The sequence below is a fragment of the Gracilinanus agilis genome, chromosome 6 (genome assembly GCF_016433145.1).
Source record: "Gracilinanus agilis isolate LMUSP501 chromosome 6, AgileGrace, whole genome shotgun sequence".
Taxonomy (NCBI): Eukaryota; Metazoa; Chordata; class Mammalia; order Didelphimorphia; family Didelphidae; genus Gracilinanus; species Gracilinanus agilis.
In genome coordinates this window covers 233,458,114-233,483,097 of record NC_058135.1, presented here as the reverse complement: position 1 = coordinate 233,483,097, position 24,984 = coordinate 233,458,114, and the positions used below count along the sequence as shown (strand labels likewise).

The 24,984-nt window shown below is 42.3% G+C and overlaps 1 protein-coding gene across 1 annotated transcript in view; it reads right to left on the bottom strand.

The window, feature by feature from the left end:
• Positions 1 to 24,984, bottom strand: part of PLEKHA7 (pleckstrin homology domain containing A7) — a 98,841-nt gene that overhangs the window by 7,810 nt on the left and 66,047 nt on the right. The window contains exons 10-20 of the mRNA XM_044681810.1: positions 20,765 to 20,830; positions 20,252 to 20,332; positions 18,694 to 18,843; positions 16,017 to 16,121; positions 15,359 to 15,464; positions 14,896 to 15,149; positions 10,541 to 10,729; positions 10,292 to 10,409; positions 9,841 to 9,941; positions 8,208 to 8,408; positions 4,792 to 4,944 (exon numbers count right to left, since the gene is read on the bottom strand). Of these exons, the coding sequence (XP_044537745.1) occupies positions 4,792 to 4,944; positions 8,208 to 8,408; positions 9,841 to 9,941; positions 10,292 to 10,409; positions 10,541 to 10,729; positions 14,896 to 15,149; positions 15,359 to 15,464; positions 16,017 to 16,121; positions 18,694 to 18,843; positions 20,252 to 20,332; positions 20,765 to 20,830 (1,524 nt within the window). The remainder of the gene's footprint in view (positions 1 to 4,791; positions 4,945 to 8,207; positions 8,409 to 9,840; positions 9,942 to 10,291; positions 10,410 to 10,540; positions 10,730 to 14,895; positions 15,150 to 15,358; positions 15,465 to 16,016; positions 16,122 to 18,693; positions 18,844 to 20,251; positions 20,333 to 20,764; positions 20,831 to 24,984) is intronic.

The window sequence follows — 24,984 nt, the reverse complement described above, 5'->3', positions numbered from 1 at the left end:
CCTTTGGCCCTTGGATGATTCATTTCTTTAGTCACGGCCTCTTAAAATGCCCCATTGGGAGAGGACAGCTCTAAAGACCAGACCTGTGATTTTATAGGATGGAAACCTCCTGGGCAGGAAAACTCCCTCTAATAATGCTGCAACTAATCATTTAGAGGTTTGCCCACAGCTTTGAGATTCAACAACTTGTCTAGGATCAGAGAACCAGTAAGGGTCTGAGGCAGGATTTGAAACCAGGTCCTCTTGGCTCTGAGGCCAGCTCTCTGTCCATTATGTCTGAATTTCTAATACTCTTCCCCCCAATGAAAAATCCCCAGGAAAGAGGCACTGAGGCTTGATTATGTGTTAGGAAAGGGAGAAAGGAAGGAAGAGAGGGGCGGGATGGCCAGTGGGTAGTGGAAGAGATAGTTGTTGTTTGGTCACTTCATTCATGTCTGGCTCTTTGTGATCCCCTTTGGGTTTTTTAGTAAAGATATTATAGTGGCTTGCCATTTCCCTCTCCAGCTCATTTTACAGATAAGGAGATTAAGGCCAAAAAACAAGGTCATTATTAAGAGAGAGTTTCAAAGTCCAAAATTAGGGACTCAAATATTGATAGGCAGATTATAGAAAAGGAAACCAGGGACTGAGGTGAAGATTTGCTAAACTTGGGAGGTTCATATCACACTGATGTGACTCCCTGGGCTCCCCAGGGCCGGAGGGACTCTTTCCTTCTAAGGGCTGAGAAATGGCGGCCACCTCTTGGGAGAGCAGCCCCAGTGTAAGAGGCACGTCCTCGTGCTGGCAAGGAGGGGGCCAAGATAGGCTTAGTTGGAAGGTTTCTCTTCATCAGAGCACTGGAAGGAAGAGCAGTTCTAGGGGAAAAGATGCTAAGTCCATGTTCTTGGGGTTCAACAAGGTTTTTCCAGAGCTGGGAACTCTGATTTACAAAGAGTAAATTTGATCGTGTTTGATATAAATGGATTTTAAAAAACAAATTAAACCCAACTTATGGACACGCTTGGCCTCTGATTCATAACTGTCACCTGTCTCATGGGGAATAAAGCGAACAAACCCTTCTCTGTTTCCAACGAGGGCAGGTGAAGAGGAAGTGTGATTCCATTACAGAGGGAGGGATTTAGGTTAGAGATAAGAAAGGACTTCCTGACTGGCAGGATTATTTGGACACCAGCAGTCTGCTAAGACAGGATATGGGAGTTTAGCTTACAGGAGGGACCTATAACTGGATAAGTTTCTGCCTGTCTCAAATAGCTAGAGGAAAGGCTCAGTCAGTGGGGGATCGTCCCAGATAACTCTTGGGGCCAGTGGGACCTGGATGTAAATGAATCTGCCCCAAACACTGCTCTATTGTTCTAGGTAACTCAGGGAGCCTGTCAATAACAATAAAATTATAATAAATATAATATATGATTTGTATATGATGATACAGAATAATATATAACCATATAATGATATATCTTCTATGACAATATATAGTATGTTAATACATAATATATATTCTATTGAGAATATAATTACATATTGTATGTCAATATAATATATTATCTTGACAATGCATTATACATGACGATATAATTATATATCATAGTCTATGACACATAATATATATTCTATTGAGAATAAATATATAACCATATAATTATATAGTATCTTCTATGATAGTATATCAAGAATATATATGATATATTCTATGACAAAATATATATTCTATTGAGAATATATAATAAATATATAACCATATAATTAAATATATTCTAACAATATATTATATTGACAATATGTCATACACGACCATATAATTATATATATTCAATAATATAATATTATATTAACAATATATACACCATACATGACCATATAATTATGTATCATGTGGTAATATAATATATATCATATATAGCAATATATAATATCTATGACAATATATAATAATACCTGTGACAATATATAATATGTAATACATTATTATAATAATTTATAGAGCACCAGGAGGTTTGCAAAGTGCTCTCCTGTTATCCTTTGGGATGGCTGTTATTATTTTCTGTTTTACAGATGAGGACAATGAGGATCATGGGGTCATACAGTCAGTAAGTGTCAGGGGAGGAATTCTAACCCAGGTTCTCATGATGCTAAACTCATTCATTGAGAGTTTCTCTCTCTACCTGGCCCCCTACTCTGTCTGGAAGATGGTAACGTGTCTGTCTGTGTAGAGAGGGGCATCCAGTATGGGTCTTGGCTCAAGACTAGGATTGTAGCAATTTTGTTTTAGGAAATCTACCTCATGATGGCCATTGGCACTGGAGTTCTGAGTGCGTTAACTTAGTGACAGGACCATTAGGCTCTCTTATTATAATTATTTAATAATTTGTTGTTCAGTCATTTTCAGTCTTGCACAACCCTTTGTGACCCCATTTGGGGTTTTCTTGACAGATACTGGACTAGTTTGCCATTTTCTTCTCCAGCTTACTTTACAGATAAGGAAACTGAGGCAAATAGGGTGAAGTGACTTGCCCAGTGTTGCACAGCTAAGTATTTGAGGCCAGATTGTAACTCAGGTTTTCTTGCCTTCAGACCTGGCATTCCATCCACTGAATCACCTAGTTGTCTCAAGAAATCAAGCAGAAATGTCAGGAATTGAACCAAGAACCTCACATATACAAAGTGGGCATCCTACCACCGAGTTACATTTCCCCTGTTTAATAATAATTTAATAACTATTATTAATGATTACATATAATGTCATACTTGGTAAATATTTAATAATAGATATTAAATCATTTAATCATTATTTAATAATAACACATTTATATAGTACTTAGAACTTTGCAAAGTACTTTACATATGTGATCTCATTTGATCTTCACAATAATCCTGTGAAAGGCATAATAGTATTAAATAATTATTTAGTTTATATTATTATATATTTCATTTATTTCATATTATTATAGTTTATATTATTATAATTACATATTTTAATAATTATTTAATATTAAGGTCCCCTTGGGAAGAATAATTCCTCTTTAGCAGGACTGGGGGCAGATATGTAGCCAGTAAAGTGTGATGCTATATGTGAAGTGATATTGGATCTGCCTCATTCACTCATTTACTTAACCAGCACTAATTAAGTACCTACTCTGTACAAAAACCCCTAGGCTGGAGGCAGTTAAATTGCTCAATAGACTGAGAGCCAGGCCTGGAGGTCCTGGGTTCAAATCTGGCCTCAGACTTTTCCTAGTTGTGTGATCCTGGGCAAGTCACTTAACCCCCATTGCCTAGCCCTTACCACTCTTCTATCTTGGAACCAATACTCAGTATTGATTCTAAGATGGAAGATAGGGGTTAAAAAAAGCCCTATGCTTCGGTTCCAGACCCACTGAGGAGGGAGGCAAAGGAGGGGAATTTCCAGCTCTGGATAAACCTTGTTGAGCCCCAAGAATGTACAAATTGGGAATTTATTATCCTACTTCCCCAAGACTTGCTCTTCCATCCAATGCTCTGATGTCTATGGAAAGCCCTGCCAGTCCTTCCAGTCGCCCCAGTTTGCAGCCCTAGCATCATCCTTAGTTCTTCCCCCATCACCCGCAGATCCATTTCCCCATCTCCTCTCCACTCACACAGCCTCTATGTTAGTTCAGGCCTTTACCCCTTTTCCCCCGCGGTTCGGCAAGAGCCTCATTATTGGGCTCACTGCTTCCAGCTTCCTCCTTCTCCACTCCACACAGCCACAAAGTCTAAGCACATCTCTCCCTGGCTGAAAAATCTTCAGTGACCCTTATTGCCTCCAGAATAAAATACAGATTCTTCAGCCCAGCATGTTCAAGTCCCTCCACAATATATTTCCATCCACATTTCCAGCCTTTCTTTAAGTCACTGAATCTTGAATTTAAGTGTTGCATCTGCCATATACCATAGCCTTGGACAAGTGCCACCATGGATAGAGAGCTGAGCCTGGAGCCAAGAAGACGAGTTTAAACCCAGCCTCAGAAACTTAATAACGTGCCATCTTGAACATTCATATAATTTCTGTCTACCTCGGTTTCCTCAACTATAAAAGGGGAAAGTAATAATAGCTACCTCACAGGGTTTTTGTGAGGTCCAAGTGAGATAATATTTGTGAAATACTCACCACACACACACACACACACACACACACACACACACACACACACCCCACTCTCTAAAAGCTTCTTCCCTTCTCCTTCTCTGGGTTATGAAGCTCAAATGAGACTGTATTTCTAAAATACTTAGCACAGTGCTTGGGATATAGTTGCCACTTATTTGGAGCTTATTTCCCTCTTTCCTCCTTCAGATTATCCTGTATCATCCTTCTCTGTGTACCCACCTTCTCCTTCTGTAGGATGTAGGCTCCTTGAGGGCAGGACCTGTGTCCTTCTTTGTTCTATCCCAGGGTCTAGCCTAGAGCTTGGAATTTCATAAACTCTTCATGCTCCATGACAGCTTCCTTCCTTTCCCCTTAGCCCTGACTCACAAAGCCTGGTCCTCTCAACTCAAGGGACTCCAGAAGCACCCAATGACAGAATATTTCTTTAACAGGTCTTGAGCTGACATCTCCTCTACATTATTTTCTGTCCTGATGCCAGCTTTGAGTTCCTACGTGCATATATGAGGTCCAACTTGGCCATTCTATGAGGGATTATTTGGAAAACACATTATTGGAACGTATGGGAAGAAATATTTAGAACACCCATCCTGAGGAAGCCCCATAGAGAAGAAAGAAGGTCACGGAAGGCAATGCTTCCATCAGAAAGGCAACAGCCCTGCCAATTTTACCTCTCTGTTGATGTCTATGTCATAGTCTTGAGGTTCTAGGTCCATTTCGGTCACGGGAGTAGCCTGTACTTTCAGCCAGCCATCCTCATCTTTCTCCCCTCCTTGCATGGCTCTCTCAAGCAATTGCAAATCAAAATCCTGTTCTCGCTTCCACTGGTAACAGACACAAAAGGGTTAAAAAGTGGTCATTGCCTCCTGCCAACTGAGACTTGCCATTCCTTTTCGGGGACCCCAGGATGCTGGGAGTCATTATTAAAAAGCTCAAGAGGAAAATGAAAATCTCTGACCCTTTCAACAAACAGCCTGCTTCCCGAGGCTTAGCATCTTAAGCAGTAAATAGCTGATTCCTATCGGGAACCTTGGGATTAACTGCATTTAGAAATACACCTGGAGCCCGTGGCTAGACTCAAAGGATGTGTGTTTACTCTGGGAATCGGGCTCACAGCCATTCCCCTCTGTCGAGACGAGGGCAAGCTGGGAGGGCAGTTGGTAACCCAAAGCCCCTCCGCAAGGGCCCTGATCCAAATCTCCCAGTCAGTTACAGTGACAGAGATTGCCTGCTGGTCAGGCTGACCAATGTGGATTGTTGGGGTGGTCCAGTGGAAAGAGTGATGGCTAATGGAGTCAGGGGATATAGCTGTGGATCCTAATTCTGCCCCTTATTCCACGGAGAGCCCTTCTCAAATCCCGTTTCCTGTGGAAGGAAAATTTTGGTTCTCTTTGTCTATTCTGAGTTTACACTTGTGAAAAGTTATCTCTTTTCACTTTTCTCTTTTCACAAGAGGACTTTTTGCAAGTGTAAACTCAGAAAAGACAAAGAGAACCAAGATTTTCCTTTCTTTGGATCTCTCTTTTCTCAACTATGAAACAAGGGAATATAATTAAATAACCTCTAAGGTTCCATCTAAATCTAAATCTATGATGCTATAGATGCGGTTACTTGCAGCTCACAGGCTCGTGAGCTTCTTTCTTGATTAAAGGACCAATATATAAGACCTGGAAATAGGGGAAAACAAAGACCCTCATTAATCTTTTGGTAGAATGGGGATGCCGTGGAATTCTTATTAAAGGACAATTCAGAGATGACAGCTACTAAGGTCTGCTATGGAGGCAGCTCACAGTTAAGCATACAGACCCCAAAGGTAGCTTTGGAGCAGAGCCATTCTGAAATTAAAGTGAGTTCACATTGGAATTTGGGAAGTCACTTTGAATTCAATGGCAAAACCATGAGAACCCTGGAAGACTATGTCCAGTGTGAGTCTTCCTATTACTCACTTTCTACATAAAGGTGAATTTCCCTAAAGTGCTTTATGGTCAGAGCTGCAAAAACCAATTTCTACCCTTTTGTGTCCTAAAAAAATGCAAATATTGACCATGTTATTGTGAAGGGGTTCCCCATGCCTTGCTTCTTGTAGGCAGTAGCAGATGTCTGTCTTCTCCCTTCCCCTGACCCCCCACCCCAACTTTTCAGATACCCAAAAAGTCCTGGGCACATCTGGCAACAACGCTAATGACAATTATAATGCAGATAATATCAATCGATTTTAACCCATTCATGCACAAGCTCTCAGTTTTACGTTATCAAAATGATCATCACTCCCTCTTTGGTGAATGATTCTGAATGTTTGAAATGATTAGGCAGTGGAAGCTCCTGTGATAGAGAAATAATTTAATGATCCATAAAGAAGATACGCTCTTCCGGTCTTGGAAGAGTGACAGCTACTCATTTAAACCAGGCTTGATTGCCTCCATAAAAAGAAAAGGGCCACTTTATTCTACGGTGTGGTCTAGTAAGAAGCACATCAATCCATTATTATCAAGCAACATTTTTATTGGTGTCAATGCAGAGACTTGTACATGTGTTTCTTTGAAAAAAAAAAACAAAAAACAAAAAACCCGACAATAAAAAACCCCACAAGAAGTTACTCAAGAGTCACTCTGTATCTATAATCTTTCTACATTGTCAGACACCTGGTTGCAAAAAAAAAAAAAAAAAAAAAAAAAAAAGCAATATTATCTTATTGGTCAGTAACCCACACACCAAGACAGAGAGAGCCAATGGACAGCCGCAGCTCTGCACAGGTCGGTGTCCTGAGGCTCGCCTCTCTGGCCACTAAACTAAGAGCTACAAACAGGCTGCTTTTGACTCCAAGCAGGGGGATATTTTGATATTCACTCCATTTTTAAATTCTTGTCAACACCAGAGCAAAAGGTGTCATTGAGAAACTGCATCTATCGGATGAAGTAGAATGAAAAAAAAAAAATTCTTAGACTCAGCATAGCTCAATGGTATGCGCAAAGATCGTGAAGACGTTCTCTGCTGTCCAGGGTGAAGGACTTCCCTGGGATAAACGTGGGATGCCCAGCTCTCTGCTCTATTCCCGGGAAGGGAACAGATCGCGATGCAGAGACTAGAGACAAGGGAACTGCTGACCAGCGTGGCTGAGCTGGGGAGGAGAGGGGACCAGACAAGGACTGAAGGAGAGGGACGAGTCACACTTGGGGGGAGGGCTCGGCTAAGCTAGTAAGGCAGAGCTGCTATCGCAATGAAGCCTGGTCAAAACAGAGTAGGCTAGTTATGAAATGTCCGACACAAATTAGAAGCTTCTGTAAACAAAACGGGCAGCATTAGAGGCATGATGAGCAAAAACTCTAAAAGCAGGAGAACTTGTGCAATGAATTAGGTAAGGAAGAATTAGGCTAAACATCTAGGGAAACACATTATTAAACACAAAACACACGACTGAACTAAAATTGGGGGGGATGAAGAGAGAGAGACAGACGGACATCTAATACTACTGTGCCATTTGGACTCCTGGCTCCCTTTGTCAACTCGGCTTCAGTTAGTGACTCGGGGGGGCATCACCAACACCCACACTCTCTGGTTGAGCTGAAACGTGCCCTGGCGTCCAGAGGAACCATTCGGAGCCCAACGGAAGCCAGCGTTCACGACAGAACTCCAACCCACATCCACGGCCCCTCTTGGGACATACACTTTGAGGTTTCCAGAGACGGTGACTTTATTGTGCTCCTTCCCTAGCAAATCACTGGAATCCTTCTTCCATCCACCATATAAAATCAGACATCAAGTTCTGAAAGGCTGGTGGGGAATTCCTAGAATGGCCAATCCAAGGGATTCATGAAATGAACTCTAGACTGACTACGCCTCTCCAGACATCTCCTAGCCACTAAGAGGCTCAAGCTCTCTCTGTCTCTCTCTATTGTCCCCCTCCCATCCTTTGACCACCTTGCCCCTACTCCAGACACAGCCCTCGTTGTGAGGAGAAAGCCCTAACTAGGACTCCTGGTCCTGTTGGAGCAGAGAGCTCAGGAAGAGCTCGAGAAGCCCTGCCTTAAAGGGCGAAGGGGGAGAAACGACGGCTCTCCCACCCAGCCTAGGCCTCCTAGTAACATACAGAGCCGAGGTCTCCAGGGCTGGGACGGCTGAAGGAGTGAGATGATGACATGTTCTGTTTCTCGCCTTGGCTCAGATTCCTCTTGCGTTCTCTGACCAGGGCCTTCTGGTGACGCTTCATTCGCTCCAGCTGCTCCTCAGCACTCATCTTGCCCCTCAGGTGGTCTCCGGAGTACAGGCGTTCCAAGGCACTCTTGGGTCTCTGGGAAGGGGGAGCGGGACAACAGAGAGAACACACAACTTAGACCAGCCAACACTGCCTTCTTGCTCCTTTGGCCTCCTCAGAATGCTCACAGAGAATAATCTCAGGGCTGGAAGAGACCTCAGAGGTTATGTATTCCAATTCAGCAAGCATTTCTTAGGCCAGTTCCTATGTGCCAACTGATTTAGAATTTGCAGAATGGGAAAGGAATACATACAATTGGGTCATGTTGGCAGGCAAAGGCCTACTTCTAACTTACACAGGTTTCCTCCCTTCTTTCCTTCCTTCCTTTTTCTCTTTCTTTCTCTCTTTTTTCTTTCTTTTTTCTTCTTTCTTCCTTCCTTCCTTTCTTCCTTCCTTCCCTCTCTCTCTTTTTCTTCCTGCCCTCCCTCCCTTCCTTTCCTCCCTTCTTTTCTCCCTTCCCTTTCTCCCTCTATACAGATGGGCATTAGTGGAGGAACATGTCTTATCTGGAGTTCTCAACAATAACTAAATCCCAAGTCCAGTCCTGTCCTCCCTCAACCCCTTCTGCTCTACCCAAATATAGTTAGAGCAATCCCTCTTGGGCACAGAGTTGGGCAATCTGTCCCCCAGCCTTGGTGAGACAAGTAGCACCAGAGAGAAACTTTCATCTCTCCCCACCCTCATCAAGTTCAGATGAGCTTCCTCTATTCCAGTCCCCACTCCCACATGACAAGGAATCTTGGCTCTCAGGAAGTGCTTGGAAGGATGGGAAGTTTTAGGGCTGGGAAGCTAGAGGGAGGCAGTAGGAAGTATGCTGACTTTGGGTCAGAGAGCTTGGGTTCAAACTTCAATTTTCTTGCTGACTATTTGTATGCCCGTGGGTAGGTTTCTTTACCTTTTTCAGGTTCTTTATTTGTAAAAAAAAAAAATGGTGGGTTCATAGGGGTGGCAGGTGGCTTAGTGGACTGAGAGGCAGGCCTAGAGATGGGGAGGTCCTGGGTTCAAATCTTGCCTCAGGCATTTCCTAGCTGTGGGCTGCTGGTCAAGCTGCTTAACCCCCATTGCCTAGCCCTTACTGCTCTTCTGCCTTGGAAACAACACACAATTTTGATTCTAAGATGGAAGGTAAGAATTTGAACAAAATGGTGAGTCAACTAGATTGTCTCAGCAGTCCCTTTCAGCTTCAGATCTAGGATCTTTCGTTTTTTTTTTTTTGTTTTGTTTTAATTTTATTTTTTTTCTATTGCTGTTATTTTTCCTCTCCATTTCTGCCCCTGCCCACTGCCCAATCTTCTAATCTTAACAAGCTATTTTTCCTGTCTCCAGGTAGGACCCTATCCAGCCTGTCTTAGATAGTTGGCCCCAGGAGAGAGGGTTTGGAAGATGATTCCCCCAAAGGCATTGTGACTAGAGCATGGGACAGGGAGGTCAGGGCCACAAGCAAGCCTTCGACCACATGCCTTCCTGCAGAAGTTACCTTCGAGCCATCCGCGTTTAATCCCCTCCTGAGTGTAACATAGGAAGGAATGGTAGATACTTGCTGGAGTCTGGATGTGGAGCCGGAAAAACCTTGGCAATGGAAGAAGAAAAGGAAATGTGCTGGGACGCCCCGGCAAAGAGGCTTTGTACACAGTCAACATGCCCCCTGGCTCTCCCAAGGATCAGCCCAGCCTGCCCCATGTCTCCCCCTTCTCTGCTGCCCTGGAGGGGGGAAGCTGAGCTCCAGCCAAGGGTTCTCCCATCTTCCCTTCTTCCTCCTCACCTGAGAGCAGCTTAGCACCACAGGTATCCAGGAACAACCCTAAAAGCCCATAGAGTTTGGGGTGTCAGGCCAGAAGGAGGGGACAGACAACACTGAATAAACAGCCCTCGAGATTATTATTAAAAGGATGAAGCGGGGCCTCCGGGGCCTAGCATACCTCGCCCAGGCAGTGTCTGGTAGCCGCTGTCGGGGCCCACAAATCCAAGCGAGGGCTGGTTCAGGTCACCACTGAGGGATGCCAGCTCTGGCTCGCTCATATACGAACGGAGCTCAACCTAGAGAAGGCAGAATGCTATGGAACAAGACCCGCAGCCTCCGATGGAGCCCCCCAAGATTCTGCGGCCTTTCTTGGCCCCCAGAGCCCTGCTCCTGGCCTGGGAGTGGACGGGGGCTCTCTGCCGCCCACCTTGGAATCCCCGTTCACGCACTGCCCCAGCTCCCGGTCTCTCTTCCTCTCGTCGGACTGCCGCTTGAGGCCTCTCACGGAGGTGTGGCGGATGACGGTGGCTTCCCGAGGAAGAGGAGGCACAGCTGGAGGTGGGTCCTCGGGGCTGTATTGCTCAGGGAGCGGAGGTCGGGGTGGTGCCTCATCTTCCTGCTCAGGAAAAAAAGTGGGATAATCATTTGGTGTCCAACACAAGGACATGAAATACCAAGATTTTTTAAATCCTTTCATTTCAATTTTTAAAAAAATTATCTCGTATCTCAGCCCCCACCCACCCACCCACTTTAAAACAAATATATACAAATATACATAATTTGACTAATAATAACTAATTGTTAATATATTGTAGTAATAAAATACAGCATTATTAATAATATATTGCTAAAGCAGATATAATTATTAATACTATATTAATAAGATATAGCACAGCACCTAATTATTAATAATATAGTAATAAATAAAATATACAATAAAAACAAATTATATTTTATTAATAAAACAAATTATCGTATATTAATAAAATAAAATATTGCATTAAGATAACAATAAAATATGGCAAATAACATATTACATTAATAAGGTAACATTAATGCAATAATTATATTAATAAAATGATAAATATGTGTGTTTATAAAACAAATAATAAAATTATAATTATATTGATATAATAAATAAAATCTAATGAATATATTAATAAATTAATACTACATTGGTAAAATATAGCAACAGCTAATTACTGACACTATATTATATCAATAAATAATATATCAATAAAACTAATTATTAATAATATGATGTATCAATAAAATACAATGGCTAATTATTAATACTATATTAATAAAATGGATAGCAACTAATGATTAATAAAAACTAAGAATATACATCGATCCCTCGTGTCTCTCCCCTCTCTGTCAGGAGGTGGATGACCTACTTCAGTATTCTTCCCCTGGAATCAGGGTTGCTCAATGCATTGATCGCAGTTCTGAAGGCTTTTCAAAGTAGTTTATTTTCACAAATGTGGCTGTGATGGTAAGCCTGGTTCTTCTCGCTTGGTTCTGCATCAGTTCCTACAAGTCTTTCCAGGCTTCTCTGAACCCATTCCTTTTGCCATCTGTTTTGGCACAACAGAATTCTGTTCCATTTGTGTGCCCTAGTTGTTTACAATTCTCCTAATTAATTTCAGTCTTTGGCCACTAAAAAGAGCTGCTATAAACATTTATTCTAGGAATCCTGAGAGTATAAGAGGATCATAAAGGGGGCATTATCATCAAAGGAGAAGAAGCCCCAATACTCTTCCTTTGCTCACCACCCCTGGTGTTGAGCCAGGAATGTTTCATGCCAGGACAGTCTTGCTGGTGTTCGCCTTTGGGGGTAGAGTCCCTCCCCAGTGAGGCAGGAGGGCAGAAGAATCACAGATAAGAGACCCCGAGGATCGCAGAGGTCAAGTGACTTAAACTCGGGACACACAAGGAGTGAGCAGCAGCCTCCGGGCTGAGCAGCCCCAGCACACATTTGGACCACTGTGCTTGGAGTTAAGCAATGAACGGTGCCCTCTTCCTCTCGTCTCCCCTCTCCACGGAGACTTCCCTAGGGCAGGGACAGATTGGCAAACCATTCCCATTTATTCACAAGCTCGGAAAACCATGAAGTTTGCTGGGTGAAAGACCCCTAGACAAGAGCTCAGGTCTTAGGGGATGTGGGCTTGCTGTTATCTAGAAATAGCAAATCTTTTTTTTTTTTTTTTTTTTTTACCCTTGTACTTCGGTGTATTGTCTCATAGGTGGAAGATTGGTAAGGGTGGGCAATGGGGGACAAGTGACTTGCCCAGGGTCACACAGCTGGGAAGTGGCTGAGGCCGGGTTTGAACCTAGGACCTCCCATCTCTAGGCCTGACTCTCACTCCACTGAGCTACCCAGCTGCCCCAGCAAATCTTTTTTGCTGCTGGTCAGGCTGACCAATGTGGATTGTTGGGGTGGTCCAGTGGAAAGAGTGATGGATAATGGAGTCAGGGGACATAGCTGTGGATCCTAATTCTGCAGATGCGCAGATCAGGGGATGGATAAAAAGTCTCTGTGGGACCCTGGTCATCCCCTCTGTTCCGTGTGTGACTGCAGACTCTTCTGAGATCCAGTGTGTGTGGGTTTGAATCTCCAACACCGGATGTCCCACATTGTCTGCTGTGAATGCGCCTGTTTTTCCTAAAATGCTCTTTGTGCTCTTTGATGAGAGCTCTGGTTTCTTCATACATTTGTGAACATCACTTGGTTGCCACAAAGGGCCAAGGTGGGAAGGCTCTCCTGGACTCCTCATATCCCCTTTTCTCCCCAGTCTTCATTTTTCTTTCTTTCTGCTTAGTTCAGCACACAGGTCTGGAGGTTCCCTTTGACTCACTTCCTCCTCCAGTGCCAGCATATTTTTTAAATTTGTGAAATTGAAACCCATATCTGAAATACCTGTTTCCCCCTCATCCAGTCTCCCTCTGGGGCATGATTTAAGTGAGCACAAGGATGAATTCCCGAAGAGCTCCTTAGAACACTCCGGAATTAATAGTGCAATGTCTGGAAAGATGTGATTTAGGGTCAAAAGACCTGGGTCCAAATCCTGCATCTTCTACTTAATACTTGTGTGATCTTGGACTAATTAATTTCACTTCTCTGAGGTTTATCTATAAGATGTGGGGGGCAAGGGGATCTCGGGTGGCTCCTTCTAGCCCCTCATCTATGACTCTATGTCACACAGAATCTGAAAAAGAGATGGGCCAGTTCTGGAATGAACTCAAAGAACGGCTTGAGTGGTATTACAGTGTGACCCTCTCCCCCTTCCACCTGTGAACATTCTGTATCCTCTGAGAAGAGTGCAAACAGCCTGAGGGCAGGGGCTGCATCATTTTTGTATTTGAATACCCAGAGACTTGCTTGGTACTCAGCATAATGTTGGTGTTTAATAAATGCTTGCTGAAGGGCAAAGTGGGCCCCAAAGAAGAGATATAAGATACCTTCTCACTTCTTTGCAGAGGTGAGAGAAGGAGAAAAGTGTGATCATCGAATATAATTTTTAAAAATAAATTGGATCACTTTTGTTGATTTTTCCCTCTGTTTCCTCTAAAAAAAAAAAGAAATTCTTTGGGATATGAAGGGAGAAACACGGAGAATGTCTGGAAAATATATAAACAAAAGATATTGCCAGCTATGATGCTGGAACATGCCTTGCAGTCCCTACTGCTGGGGATACTAATGCCTAGTACAGCACCTAGAAGAGAGCAGTTGCTTCATAAAGGTTTATTGATGAATTGGTTGATGGATAGATCCTTTGAGTTGAGATGTTCTTAGCTGCATTAAGGCAGAAGATAAGTCTAGAACCAATATGATGCCAGGTAGTAGAGGCAAATGGTTTGGAGGGAAGACCTAACCTCAGTCAGAAAAATGGAGAGGGTTAAATAGAGCTTCCAAACCAATTGGTATTGGATGGAATGTGAGTGGCCAATGGATTTCTGGCCTGGGATACACAAAGAGACGCAGTCTTCAAAAACCAAAACCAAATAAAGAGATCAACAAAAATCTAACCTAAACAATTAAATCAGTGTTTGCTAATTTGTTAACCATCTCTAGTCATTAAAAAAAACCCTTACCTACTATCTTAGAATTGATTGAAATATTGGTTCCAAGGTAGAAATATAGTGTTAGGCAATTAGGGGTGACTGACTTGTCCTGAGTCCCACCGCTAGGAAGTGTCTGAGATCACATGTGAACTCAGGACTTCCAGAACTAGCTCTCAATATAGTAAGTCACCCCCAAGTCGTTTCTTCTATATTACGGAATCCTAGAGCCAGGAGGGGGAGGAAGCCCCTTCTTCCAGTCCAGACTGCATCTAAACTGAAATAAATGGTCATTTATCTTCTTCTGGAGGATCTTCAGGGATGGGAACAGCAGAACAGAATTTTCCTGTTGTAATATGTGCAAATGATCACTTCCCTGCCTACCTTCCAGTTCTCCTTTATGTTCAATTAACTTCCTCCTGTGCCAAATTAGGGCCATTTTCTCCTTTTGAGTGCGCTGTAAAGATGTTGGACAAAAGCCCCAGGAAGGGAGGTGGAATCCATAACCAATGCTTGGCTCCCTGATATACTGTACCTCTTCTTTCTACTTAGTGCCTGAAGCCCTGACTGGAAAGGAAGCTGGGCTCCCACATGGCAACCTCCAATGGCACTTGCAGCACCATTTGGCAAATGGCAACCACTGCGTTCTAGGACAAGGAGACGGATTTCCCAGACAAGACACAATAGCTGTTTGCTCAGCTCCTGCTCTGCCATACTTACAGCCTTTGGCGTCAGCTTGGTGGGGGACTGGACGGGAGAGGTCACTTTTCTCAGTTGTAGTGGATGGGTTCTGTAGGGCACGTATGTCTGCAGCTGTGGAAAGAGGCGAACCTCCAGGGGCGTCTTTGCAGGGCTGGCCCACGGAGGGCTGCTTGGAGGGCTGGGCTGAGGGAGTCGTTTGCTCTCCGAAGTGCCGAGAGACTTCAGGACTGAAGGCACGGGTGTGTGAGGAAAGAAAGGCACTGTTTTTCTTTCTAAGAGACAAAGAGATGGACTGTGAAATAAAGGGCAGGCTTTCTCTCACCAAATGTCAACCTTCAGCTGCTGATGACTCACTCTAGTGTGTGGTCAATACTGCTGGCTAGTGGTCATCCAACACCTCTGATATCCCTTGCTCACCCCACCCCTCTCATCCCAGTTGGACCAGGTTCAAGGCTGGTCAGAAGGAGCACTTTCTTCCTACCTGGATTCTTGAAAGACTCCACTAAGATTTTGAAGTTTGCTTTATTTGTACTCAGGCCAGCAGTGACATCTTCAATCCTCCAAAGATCCTTCTGGATCTGAGTTCTCTCCTGAAGGAGAAAAAAAAAGGCTTGCCTTTCCTTCATGAATTCTGATTTTCTAATACTACTGAAGGAGCCACACACAAACCCAGGTGGCACAGTGGCTAGGGCACTAGACCTGGAGTTAGGAAGATCCAAGTTCACTTTACTAGCTATGTGACCCTGGGCACACAGTGTTGCTTTTGTTCATTGGTGTCCAATTCTTTGTGATAGCATTTGGGGTCTTATTGGCAAAAATATTACTGTTTTTTTCTCCAGATCATTTTACAGATGAGAACACTGAGGCAAACAGGGTTAGGTGGATGGATGGATGGATAATGAGCATACATATTGTGTAAGGGGGGAAGAGAAGAGGGAGAAGAAAGAAAAGAGAAAATGAGGAGAAAGAATAAGAGAGGAAAGAAGTGGGAAAGAGAGAGGTGAGAGAGGAGATAGAGACAGAGACAGAAAGAGAGAGAGAGGGGACAGAGTTTTCTGGAGGAAACCAGGTTATATGGGAAAAGGTTATGGATCTGGGAGAGGGTAACTAACTGGTGGTGGACTTCTTTGGTGGGTCACCTGAGGCAGAAAGAAGGATCTTCGGCTCTGCCGCTGTAAACTTTGTTTCAGCTGATTGACATCATTTTCCAGCTTCAGGTATTCATTCCAGGCATTTTCCATTTCCTGGTGGCAGAAGGAAATAGTGTCAGCTGTTGTCAGGACACACCCTGGGCCCTGCTGAACCTTTGGGTGGCATCTAGACCTGTTTCAAAGGAGGGAGGAGAACCTGTTCTGGACTGCTTCCATTTTTATCAGATGAAACTCTAACCAGGTCAAAGATTGATTCTCTGTTGCACCCAGACTCATTCATTCATTCAGTAAACATTTTTCAGTACTGGCCATGCACCAGACATTCTGCTAGGGACTAGAGATATGCAGATAAGAAGTATATTACACAGTTACGTCGCATTGAAGGAAGAGGAGTAAACAACAAGGACCAAGAAAAGTAAATACACAAAATAGAGATGAGGTCATTTCAAGGAGGGGTGGTAGGAAGGAGGATGGGGCCAACTAGATGGGCATCATGGAGGAGAAAGTCCTTGAATCAAGCCATAAAGGAAATGTAGGATGCTAAGGTAGATGTGAGAAGGGAGTACACTGCAGGTGCGGGGAACAGGCTGGAGACAAGAGACAGATTGTCCTGTGTGGGGAACGGCTTGTATCTAAACAGAGAGAGACAGAGGCAGAGACAGAGATGCAGAAAGAGAGAGACAAAGACACACTAAGAGAGATAGAGATGGAGACAGAGGCAGAAACAGACATACATACACAGAGAGAGAGAGAGACAGACACAGAGAAGCAGAAACAAACACACAGAGAAAGAGACAGAGAGTAAGACAGAGACAGAAACAGAGAGACAGAGAGAAAGAGAGAGAGAGGAAGAGAGAGAGAGAGACAGAGACAGAGAAAGAGTCAGAGTCAGAGTCAGAGAGAGGAATGTAGAACCTGGAAAGGCAGATCAGAGGATCTTGCCCCATTTGAATTCCATGGTCCCCAATTTTAGTTGCCCCACCTCCCTGATTCCCAGGCTCCCTAGTTCCTCCTGGTTGCAGAGGTGGTTGAGTAGGGAATAAAAAGGGAAGTCGAGCTATATGTTATTTATATTACAAGAGAAAATAATACTGAGTTTTAACAAAATTATGTTCTTGGAGTTTAAGTACTATTTTATATATTACATATATAGTGATATACGCATATATAAGAACTACATAGAATGCATACAATACTATGTCTAGTTCTTTTACACTACAATGTATATAAGTAATTATATATACATATAAAATATATATTTGTATACACAACACACATTCTCCAAAGAACTGAATCCAATTGGTTTTTAAAACCAGTTGGCTCTCCATCATCTCACCTCCGACATTCCCACTTCCAGCTTGTTTCTGAGCAAAAACAGCCCCTCCATTAGCTATAATAAAGTCATTACAACTGCAGGCTCCTCCTTTAAGGTTTTCCCCTCCGGAAATTATAAGCTTCCCCTTCCTGAAAATACTCCCCACCCTCCAGCCATAATTTAAAATTGTTTGCCCTAAGGGCAGGTGCCACAAACCACAGCCTGGTAAGCAGCGTCAAAGATGTCTGGGTAATGTGAAAGGGGGAGGGAGACCACTATCTTCTTGTTGGGTGACAGAGACTACAGAAACCAGCATGAGACTGCTTCTGGGGAAGCCACCACAGGGCGAGGAAGAACTCGTCCAGTTCCAAAGAACAAAGAATGAATGCTATCAACCTCCTCTAAATTCAGTGTGCTAGGTCAAACCTCCAGTTTCCCTGCTCTAGTTATGACCCTCAAACCCTCTGTCTTGAGGTAGAATCTGCCCTTTATAGCACCCAGGGTTTTGCCACAGAATTAGCTGAAAAATTCATACCAAAATCATAGTTGATTTTGTATCCATACTCCTATCTGCTCACAAACTCAGTCATTTTTCCTTAAACCATTTACCTTCTATCTTAGAATCAATACTGTTATCAGTTCCAAGGTAGAAGGGTAGTAAGGGCTAGGCAATAGGGGTTAAGTTGCTTGCCCAGGGTCATACAGCTAGGAAGTGTCTGAAGCAAAATTTGAACCCAGGATCTCCCTTCTCTAAGCCTGGTTCTCAATCTAGTGAGCCACCCAGCTGAACCCAAATACATGCTCTTTTAATAGATACATGTTAATGAATCATGTAACCATGGAAAAATATTCTAAATAAAAATAAAAAACAAACAAACAATGAATAAATATATGTTAAACTGAAATCCTTGAGTAACTTTTACAGGTAAAATTAGGTTCTGTTCTGAAACACAAAATTCTGAGTCATACTCTGTGTCCTGGGTCCTCTAATCCCCAATTGAGGATTTAAATGTCTCATTAAATGTCTCTGGGATGTCTTCAAGATAAGACCAATATGACAGGAGAGTTGTTGAGACAAAGAGATGAATAGAATTAATGCCCAAAGTCCTAGACCCAGCTCCTCCTGAGTGGCTCCAGATTAGTCTTTGGGACTGTTGAGTTTTAGAATGAAGACCTCCTATTGGTGTAATTCATCATTACTGGCAGAATTCTCCTATTCTTTGTGACTTTTGAAGAGCAGTCCCCTTACCAAAAACCATGAAGTGTGAGCTGTCCAGGGTTGGATGGCTCCATCTCCCCACCCCACCCCCCAGTTTCTGCACCCCTATATTCCCTCCCCCCATTACATACTGTTGATAGTTTGGATATCTCCGCTCGTATGTGAACTAGATCCTCTTGCAGCAGTCTTTGTTGGTAAGAAATCTTCTCTGAATGCTGGGGCTGGTCTTTGTACTGTTCCATCTGTCTGTGCAAGACCTCCAGGATTGACTCTAGCTGGTCCTAAATAAGAGAGACTCAGGTTTTTAAAGAAACTCAGCAGAAATGGCAGAGATCTAAGACCCTAACTTCTCACTCAGGGCAAGAATCCCTCTACAAAACTGGCTCATGGCCATCTGTGCACCAGGGATGTCTGTGACCCCTTCTCAGAATAATGTTGGATGCCTACATTCACAATGGAGGGAAATGCTAAATTTCTGCTATAAGTTAATGAAAAGAAAGATGTCATTCCTTCCCTCTTCTCCAGTTTCACAGACCTTCCCTGAAATCTAGCCAAAGACTCCAGGAAGAACTTTTGCTTTCCATTCTCTCTAATGGTGTTCATCCAATCTCTGCATAAATGTCTCCAGAGATGGGGATGCCCTACTTCAGTGATGGAAGGAACAAAATAACAAGCTTGCAGGCTCATCCCTAACATCGTCTTCTAGTAGTAGTAGTAGTAGTAGTAGTAGTAGTAGTAGTAGTAGTAGTAGTAGTAGTAGTAGTAGTAGTGGTAGTAGTAGTAGTAGTAGTAGTAGTAGTAGTAGTAGTAGTAGTAGTAGTAGTAGTAGTAGTAGTAGTAATAATGAAAATAACTAATCTTTGTATATCTTTTTAAGATTTGTAAAGTATATTACAGATATTATTTCATTAGATATTCATAACAACCCTCTGAGGTAAGGGGCTTTATTATCTCCTTTTTGCAGTAAGAAACGGAGGCTGAAAGAAGGTAATGGATTTACAGGAGGCTGGCTTCAAACTCAGATCTTTGGATTCCAAGTTGTATGCTCTATTCACTATACCCCTTCCAAAAAACCTCCTGTTGGAGCAGTTAGGTAGCTCAGTAGATAGAGAGCCAGGCCTGAAGTTGGGAGAGCCTGGGGTCAGATACTTTCTAGCTGTGTGACCCTGGGCAAGGCATTTAGGCCCAGTTGCCTAGCCCTTGCTGCTCTTCTGTCTTAGAATTGATATTTCTTCCTTCAATCTCTTACCAAGAAGCAGAGGTGACCCCATACCCTCAAAGGGCCTGTCACTGAAGAATAATCTCTAGGATGTTCTACCATTCTGGTAGATCCATCAACCTCAGTCTCCCCAGGAGTAAAGAATTACAAATAAGCTTCATATCTCCTTAGATAAGACTTTTAGCAGGCTCACAGAAAAGCTTGAGACAGTTACCTTCTAAATTTCCACAAGTCACCCAATAAATCTCTTTGAAAGACCATTCCTTGTCATTCCTGGTGATGTGCTTGTTTTAAAGAGACCCTGCTCAGGTTTTTTGTTTCAGGAAAAATGAGACAAAAACAACAGAATGTCCACTTTCTTCCCTCTCACTACTTTAAAAAATATAAATCTATATTTGTACATATACATAAATATATATTAAATATAACCTATATAATATAAATAATATACATATCTTAAATTCAATTACTTTGTTCTCCTTGAGGGCTCTTATCTTGTCTTCCAAATCCTGCAGGATCCTGTCTTGTTCACAGAGTATGCTTAATTTTACCTAACAATAAAGAAAGATCATATATGAAATGAAATAATAAAGAAGCTGGATTAGGATGCTGTCTATCCCATCAAGTGTGCCCTCATGCCTCCTCCTGGCCCTGAGATGACCTTGGGCTTAGCTCTCAAAGGTTCAGTAGGATTTGACATGCTGGAAAAGATCTGAGTGTGGGATGATGATGATGACCATCCTGGGAGCACTAGGCTAGCTCAAGTCTGATTACCAGGGGACTAATTTTTATAGCTTCAGCAATTCCTAAAGAACTGTCTGTAAGGTGTGAAGGATTTGGAATTATGTATCCTTGAAGGAATGAAACTTGCCCATTTTGAAGTTCCCTATAACCCTTCAGACCTCGCAATGACCTCCCCCAGACTCCTTCTCTGGCCTGGGGAATGGGTAAGGGACAAAGGGGAAACGTTGCCCATCACCCACATCAATATCACTCTCGGCTACTTTCACAGGCTTCAGGCTTCTATCCTTGAGAGTGTCACGGGTCATCTACAAAGGAAACAATTAAAAGATTGAGTTAGAAAATGAGGCTGGTGAAGGTCAATCCTCTGGGCATAGTGTTTGCCTCAGCAGTTCAGAAAGGGAAAATTCATTGTCTGTGAAAGGAGTATCAGAAGGTGAGAGGGAAAGGAAAAAGGTAAAGGGAAGAGAAATTGAGTGCTTCGGGTTGAAAGGAACTTAGATTACTTCTGCAAAAAAAAAAAAAGAAGAAAAGCTGTGTTGATCAAGATTATATGAGTAGTGTCTGATATCTTAAGCAGGAAAAAAGGTACCATCTCAAGTCACAGAGTCCTCTCATACAATTATTACATATAAATATATTATATATCATAGTATAATATATACATAGTAGGTGGTTATATATTATATTAATGTAATATATATATACATGTAAAATTGTTTAGACTTTCAGTTGTGTCTGACTCTTTTTGAACCCATTAGGGGTTTTCTTTTTTTTTCTTTTATTTTTTCCAACTGAAGAAATTTATTTATTTGTTTAATTTAGACTATTTTCCCATGGTTACATGATTCATGTTCTTTCCCTCTCCTCCTCCCCCTCCCCAATAGCCAACAAGTAACTCCACTGGATTTTACATATGTCATTGATCAAGACCTATTTCCATATTATTAATATTTGCATTAGGGTGATCGCTTAGAGTCTACATCCATTTGGGGTTTTCTTGACAAAGACAATGGAGTGGTTTTCCATTTCCTTCTCCAGCTTATTTCACAGATGAGGAAACAGAGGCAAACAAGGTTAGGTGACTTGCCTGGGGTCGCAAAACTAATTAATTAGTGTCTGAGGGCAGATTTGAACTCAGGAAGATGAGTCTTCCTGACTTCAGACCCACAGCACCATCTAGTTGTCCCTAATCCTAATAATGATCAACACAGAAGCTTTAACCACCTCATTTTAAGTGGCTAGATGCCCTTCCTCCCTATTCTTGACACTATGTTGGTGCCACCCTTAGCGCAGAAACCCAATGGGACTTTAGCCCTATTCTGGAGTTTAACAAATTCACCAGTTTCAGCCTCCCTCACTGGCCGAGATTACGTGTGCCTATCAAAATGCCTGACAGACAACTGATGATTAATAAATGCTCACTGATAATGCAAGCTCTTTAAGGGCAGGGACTTTTTAATTTTATTTTTTATGTCTCTAATACTTGGGAACACTTGATAAATGCTTGTTAAAATGGAATAGATCACGTTCTTTCTTTCTTTATAGAATGTAAACTCCTTAAAGGAAAGAACTGTTTCACTCTTATTTTTATACCTCTAGAGTCTGGGACAGTGTCTAGCAACTGTCAATCAGCAACATGCTTATTGATTGACTAATAAAAGGCATTTATTTTCTTGGCCAGGTAAAAGCATGGCCACATAGACAGCAGTTTATCTTCAAAGCATAGTAAACACTTGATGGCCTCACAGGGAAGGCAAATCCTGACTATCCTTGGTGTAAGGTTACTGTTGTTTTCAAAAAATTTCCCTTGAACAATGCTTTGATAAAAATGCAGGGCAAGCACCTAAGGTCTGAGGAAGACAAGAAAAGGTCTTCTCTGAGTGATGGGCTGGAGAGAGGGTTTCTTTCCCTACTCCTATCCCCACCCTCAAGGGAAATGCTAGAAGAAAATGCATTGAGGAATGAGAGTACAGTGAAAATAACACTCCTCAATCTATCTGCTGCAGTTAGAAAGAAAAACCAAAGCCGCCCCCCCAAATCCCCCAAATTTCGGAGCCCCCAACAAAACACGGGGATTTGGCATTTCAGAGAGCAGGTTTTTGAGCTCTATGAAATACAACTTGTGAAGGCTTCAGAGGGCTTGTCTGCCACCAAGTTGGACACTTGGAGCAGCATCCTGAGTGTTCTCGAGAACTCTTCAGCACCATGGACAGGTGTCATGCATTGAGGGTTAAATGGTGCTTCTACTCTAAGTGGAGTCTATCCTATTATATAATAAAAAGCTCTTCAGCACCATGGACAGGTGACATGCATTGAGGGCTAAATGGTGCTTCTACTCTAACTGGAGTCTTATCCAACATGATGGAAAACTGCTTACAAAGCTTACAATGTTGGGTCCAAATCTGGCTCCAGACACTTTCTAGCTATGTGACCCTGGACAAGTCACTAAACCCCCATTGCCTAGCCTCTTCTGCCTTGGAACTAATACTCAGTATTGATTCTATGATAGAAGGTAAAGGTTTTAAAACAAGAATAAAGCATACAATAAGAATATTGTCACTGACACCATATTTTGAGAAACCATGCCCCATAAATGTTTGTTGATGGGAAGCTAAGTGGCACACAGGATAGTGTGCCAGCTTTGGCACTGGGTTCAAATCCCACTACAGATACCTCCTATCTATGTGACCCTGGGCCTGTCACTTGACTCTCACAGTTTAATCCTTACTACTCTTCTGCCTTGGAACTGGTGTCAATTTTAAGAGAGAATGTAAGAGTTTAAAATAAAAATAAATGCTTGTTGACTTGACCCCAGGGCATTATAGTCACATTGCATTAAACTTTATAACTAAAGAACTGGGCAACCAGGACAGTAAAGGGTTTTGAGATAGTGTTCTTCTGAAGAATAACTGAATGGAGTGGGAATAGTTAGCCTGGATAAGAAGACCTGAAGGGTTGTGGGAGTGGAGAATAAAGAGATAAAAACTATCTTCAGACATTTGAAGAGCTATTGTGTGGAAGAGTGATTAACTATGTTTTGCTTGGAAGGCAAAACTAGGAGCAAAGAAGTTGCAGAGGGACAAATTTAGGCAGAATGTAACAGAAATCTTTCTCATAATTAGGTGTCCAAAAGTGGGACCATTTTCCTTAGATCTTTCAGCAGTATCTGGAACAGAAAAATAGAGATTTCAGTGGGTACAGCTTAAAACCAGATTAAAATTTAATTGGGAAATGTTTAACAAAACAATAGAAATACAATGCATCACAGATAATGTTAATTTGTGGTTTTCTAAATCAATATGGTGCCTCCATTTCTATTTGAGTTTGGTTCCATTGGTCTGTAGGAACATTTGTTGGAGATGTTGTAGAAGTTGGATTAAATGGATGTTGCAGAAGGTTGGATTAAACGGTCTCCAGAGTTGGCCCTTGGACCCTGTCCTAGAAAGCACATTGGGAGTCCAGAACCAAGTCTGGAACCAGTTAGTAGCTTTAAACCATTTCTCTTTTATGTGAGGTCTTTCCCTTTTAGACTATCAACTCCTCGAGAGTAAGGACTGTCTTCCTTTTTTATTTATACAGTAGGACCAATATGTTCCAACACTTTACCTCATTTTATAGGAATAATATGTTCCAAGACCCTTCATGTAAGTTGAAAATCACACAAAATAGTGAAGCCCATTACTTAAGAATTTCTTATACAAATATATGTAGTTACTTTATGACTTTTCTTGGGATTATTAGAGCTACCAGAATCACTACTCCTTGTGCTTTGGGGCCATTATTAATAACTAAACAGAATTAATGAAACAAAGAGAAGCATTGCTCTGACTTGGACATGACCCGTTACAAGCAAGAACCTGGGACAAAGATTGATGGGGAAGCTAACACATGGGGCAAAATGACACAATGACTCATCCTGACACTTCTCAGAATGAATGTTGCAAGACTTTAATTCACTTGGGGAGATGCTATTGTTTTAGTGCATAACTAAAAATATTTATTTTGTGTTGTTTTCTGCCTTTTTTTTGATTGCCAATCATGTATACCTGAATTAGCAAGTGTGGAGTTCACATAAACCCATAAACCCAAGCCCTACTGTATTTGGGTTCCCAGGGCTTAGCACAATGCCTGGCACATAGTAAGTCCTTAATAAATGCTTTAGGGAGCAGCTGGGTAGCTCAATGGATTGAGAGCCAGACCTGGAGACAGGAGGTCCTAGGTTCAAATATGGCCTCAGATACTTCCCAGCCGTGTGACCCTGGGCAAGTCACTTAACCTCCATTGCCTATCCCTTACCACTCTTCTGCCTTGGAGCCAATAATACACAGTATTGACTCCAAGAAGGAAGGTAAGGGTTTTTGTTTTGTTTTGTTTTTTTACTAAAAACAAACAAATAAATAAATAGAATGCTTTATCTGTCTGTTGCAAGGGATAAATGCCATCTCTCTGCAAATCTTTC